The sequence below is a fragment of the Penaeus vannamei genome, chromosome 4, assembly GCF_042767895.1.
Source record: "Penaeus vannamei isolate JL-2024 chromosome 4, ASM4276789v1, whole genome shotgun sequence".
In the NCBI taxonomy this organism is placed as follows: domain Eukaryota; kingdom Metazoa; phylum Arthropoda; class Malacostraca; order Decapoda; family Penaeidae; genus Penaeus; species Penaeus vannamei.
Genome location: NC_091552.1, coordinates 15,766,150 through 15,771,149, shown reverse-complemented (window position 1 = coordinate 15,771,149; position 5,000 = coordinate 15,766,150). Strand labels below are relative to the sequence as shown.

General features: G+C 36.1%; 1 protein-coding gene across 1 annotated transcript in view; it reads right to left on the bottom strand.

Annotated features, from left to right (window-relative positions):
- Window positions 1-394: 394 nt before the first annotated feature.
- Window positions 395-5,000, bottom strand: part of UbcE2H (ubiquitin conjugating enzyme E2H) — a 6,229-nt gene continuing 1,623 nt past the window's right edge. Inside the window, exons 3-4 of the mRNA XM_027369080.2 lie at window positions 2,915-3,043; window positions 395-1,950 (exon numbers count right to left, since the gene is read on the bottom strand). Coding sequence (XP_027224881.1) covers window positions 1,823-1,950; window positions 2,915-3,043 — 257 coding nt within the window. The 3' untranslated portion in view covers window positions 395-1,822. The remainder of the gene's footprint in view (window positions 1,951-2,914; window positions 3,044-5,000) is intronic.

Here is a 5,000-nt window from a genome sequence, read left to right as displayed (position 1 = left end):
TGATAATATTCACTTGTTGTCTACTGAATATTAACTCCTTTAACTGTTAGTTAACTGCATTTTAATATTGCTTACTCTTTAAAAGTTTTACTGTGCACATATGTTTGATAAAGCACACAAAAAAGGTAATGATAATTGACTTATCCAATATGTATATATAGAGAGAGATAACATGTGATACTCAAAAATGATAGAGATACAAGTGCTGAGTGCCATTGTGGGTTTCAGATGTGATTCTTGAGGCTCACCTTCAGTTCTCACTACCCTTGTACTACATCTCAACACTCTAGACTCTTCAACTAGTCAACAATAAAATCCACGGAATGGGGAGCCAAGTCGGGAATACACGCAGGGGAACAAATCAGCGGCACTAGGGAAAAAAAAATCTCCTGTATAAAAAACTATTCCTTCATTTGTCCATGAAGGAGTCAGTGTTTACACTTATAATCTCTGTGAACGATTGTGAAGCTCCAGATCTCACCTGCAATGCCAGCTACTTATCTTATTACTTATAACAGGTAATAAATTCACCTATTTATTAATTATCATGATCTTTTTTTATCAATAGTCATTTGATCATTAACTAGATTCTAAGTAGGAAAACAGTACCATCAAAAACTGCCAGGAAATCACATGTACATATTTACTGTGCTTAGAGTTCACCAGAAAGGACTTGTGGATAATGTTACTTCAATGGTGTTCCTCGCAGAGAGAACATGATACTCAAAATCATAACAAGACTCCTCCACTTCACTTGACAAAAAAAATGTAAAATAATATTCCCTGTCAGGTTTTCCATCTGACACAATGATCTGGAAAATCAATGGATCAAATGAGTTTTTTTCCTTTTCAATACAACCAGTACAACACAAAGAACAATTTAATTGAAAAAAAAAGGCCAAACCAGTACATGTTCTATTACATAATTTTAAACAAACCACATCTTGAAAGTATCCAATTATAGAAATTAGATTCTGATAAAAAAACGAAATAAAAATAAAATATCCAGAGTCCCTAGATGCCTTTCCACTGTAATTTTTAACATGGAACAAATGTTTCATGGATGAACCGAAGAAACCTATTCATGCTCTCTATGACTGTAGGCTATCTCATCTGTTTTCATTGATGTGATAACAAAATTCCTCTTTAAAAACAACTTCTCACTTTCATTGTAACCATAATGAAGTTCATTATCAAAAAGTTAGAGGAGAGGCTTGACTATGTACATTAGTAAAGACAGTATATATACAAAAGCTACAGTAATCATTTAAATATATGTTCATTTCTCCATTCCTTTTATTCCCTCTCTTTCAATCCCTCTCTTATGTATAATATTCTAAAGATTTTTCTTTTTTCCTCATCTCTCTGCTTATTACACACTTCCTTTAGCCTTAACTTTTTTACCTTTTTACATGAAAGCATAGATACTATACCCTCAAACAGATGAGACACAGCCTTTTCATATCCTCTCGGGTTTTGAGGGGCTGGCGGCACCATAGAGAACAACTGCGAGAGATTGGATGAGCAGCTGGCAGTGAGCCTGGAGCACGAGGTGAGAGGAGGAGGGGGGAGCGGGGAGGTGAAGGGGGTAGAGGGGGTGAATAAGGAGTGAATAGCAAGGACGAGAGGATGATGATTTTGGAGAGGGAGGATAAAGAGAGAATATAGGAAATGATGAAGGAAGGCAAGGAAAGTTGGAAAAGAGGTTATAGGAATGGGAAAAGGGGGAGAAGAGGAGAGGAATGAAAGGGGAGGAAGGGGTGAGATGAAAAAGAGACGATGATAATTAGGGGCATGGGGGTGGGGGTGTTGAATGGGATGGTTAGAGCTCCATGTCTTGTGCTTCATCTTCAGAAAAGTCTGACATGGAGGACTCTGAGTCTGAGGAGTCTGCTTGGGCTGCTTCTTGTTCCTTTAGCGCCTCTTCCGTTGCGTATCGTTTCACATAATCTGCGGATATTTATTTTCTTAAAAACTGTAATTTCCAAGCAGGTAAAAGTGAATTCTCTTTCCAAATTATGTAAGAGTCGAAAGATACTTTACCTTTCTTTGTAGTTTGAAATTGCACAGGGGAAAAGCATTCTTTGAAAAATTACAATTTGTACATGGGTAAAACAACAAATATTCATTAACACAAGGAGGATTCAATGTCTGAATTTCATTCCATCCACTGGTGTGAAGTTATCACAAATATAATAATATCAATATTAACAATACTAATCACTGATAAGACACACACGCACGCACACACGTACATACGCACATGTGCATGCATAAAAAAATAAATAAATAAAAATGTAAAAAATAAAAATAAAAAATAAATAAATAAATAAATAATAATAATAATAATAATAATAATAATAGTAATAATAATAATAATAATAATAATAATAATAATAATAATAATAATAATAATAATAATAATAATAATGATGATAAAAACAATAATAATAATAATAATAATAATAAAAATAATAATAGATAAGAATAACAACAACAATAACAAAACAACAACATAATAATAATAATAATAATAATAATAATAATAATAATAATAATAATAATAATAATAATAATAATAATAATAATAATAATAATAATAACAATAACAACAACAACAACAACAACAACAACAACAACAACAACAACAACAACAATAACAACAAAAATAATAATAATAATATAATGAAATAATAATAATAATAATAAAAAATAAATAAATAAATAAATAAATAAATAAACAAATAAATTAATAATAATAATAATAGTAATAATAATAATAATAATAATAATAATAATAATAATAATAATAATAATAATAATAATAATAATAACAACAACATTAATAATAATAATAATAATTCTCTCTCATTCCTCAAACAATTCTAGTACCCACGGGAGCTCATCTACTAACCTGATACTTTCTTCTTGTACTCTTCGGGTTTGTGGAGATACATAGCTGCAGCGTCACCATTGAGCGGATCAATCGGATTAGGGTAAGTTAGCAGCTGTGGTAGGAAACTTTCAAAAATGTTTGACAGATCTGAAAGATGAGAGGTAATTTATTATTGAAGCCTCATTTCTTAGTTAATACTTTTTTATGTTTCTGTTGACATTAGAAAGACTGGGATATCTAACATACATTTAGGCACATATTTACTCAGTGACTGTACAGTTCCCCCCCCATTTCAAAATGGTACACCACAAGTCTGCAGGTGACAATTTTTATCTGGAAATACTTGGGTATTGCAAAAATCCAGGGTAAGAAACAAAAGCATCTATCCAAACTGGCTGTGCTTCTATTAACGTAGAGGACTCTCAGTCAAACATTAGTGTTATATACATGCCTGAAGGGCTGTGTCATCTAACTTGCATGGAATCAATAAAATTACAGGAATTGTTAGAGTGGTTTATATATGGACCTAATGAGTGAAAAAGTTTAGGAACCACTGATCTAGATGTTCAAAAATATAATCACTAATCATGTCAAACACAAGATCAGAGTTAATAATAAAGTTACTATAATCAAGAAGTGCAATACATTTCAAGAGATTATTTGGAGATACTGATTACTTGGCCATTTCCAAGGCACACTACAGGTTGGTGCTATTGTTGATCGAGGAGGAGCGCAAACATCCTTTCCTGGAATTGAGATAGCATATCCTTTATTTCTCTGACGGTCTCATGTTTGTCCTGCTGCAGTGAGGGCTAAGCTGCAGCTGGTGCTAGAGCTGGTGCTGGAACTGGTGCTGATACTGGTATAGAAGCTGGTGCTGATGCTGGTGCAGAAGCTGGTGCAGCAGATGGTGCTCAGGTTGGCACTGCAGCTGGTATTGAAGCTGGTACTGGTGCTTGAGTTGATGGGGCTGATGCTTCTGTCGGTGCTGGTACTCTGGCAAGAGCCATGTCTTGCATTGGAGGGTCCATCACTGTTGACCTCCGCAGGTGTGGGAAGTCCCCCACATTATCAAGGTGTGGGGCTGGGATGCTCTTGTCGGCAGTTCACACATTTTTAATGAACATTTCTACCTTCAGAAATCTTTTCTGTGCACTCTGAACTTTCATGAGAAAGAGCGCAGTAACAGCACTGTGGTATGTTTCATGGACATGCACGTGCTCCATGTCCCCACTTTGAGCAATTAGAACAGAGAATCGTAGATGGACCACCTAAAGAGTGCCATACCGGTAACTATTTTAATAGATTTGGGGACTACCTCCCTCTCATACGTTACAATTACTCTCTGGGTCATCGCCATTATGCATCTTGCATGAATGACATGTTCATTGTATGTTGTCATTTCATCTGTTTCAACTTCCTTTGGAACATCGAACACAATGACATTTATACATTTCCGTTCCCTGAAAACCTTTCCTTTTTCCAGCACTTCACCATGTGCACCAGTCGTTGTAATATCAACAAGAATTTGTTCGTTCTTGCATCTTACATATACATTATTTCTCCCAATCTTTGGGGTCCATTCATAATGTCTTAGAGACCCATCTATATTAATCACCGTGCGTGTGAAGTCTTGTGTCCTGACTGAAGTGCGCACACAGGTGTCTGGGGGGTGTGACCTCCACTGAAGCAAATAACTGCCTCTCCATATCCTCTTCACTGAGGATTCGTATCTCCCCTCTGTTTCCATGTGTTGGGTTGTAGCCATCCTAACAGTGGCCGTGGTAACTTCCCGACCATGCAGGGGATGACCTGAGTGCCTGTGCTATGAAAATAAATGACACACACGGGTCACCTACAGTGCCTCAAAGTACATCTGTGAGTGTATGCTGATATATTTTGAAGCCAAAAATAAAAGATTCCAGGCGATTACAAAATCGATGGGCAGGGCTCCCCAAGACTCTGCCCGCCCGCCAGCCGTGGCCCTCTGCTGTGTCAGTGCGTGAGCCCCGATACAGTGTCACACTGGCGGGACACCCTGCATATTTATTTTTTCGGGTGTCTCATATGTGGGACACCCATCATTAGTGGGTTAATTCTTTGT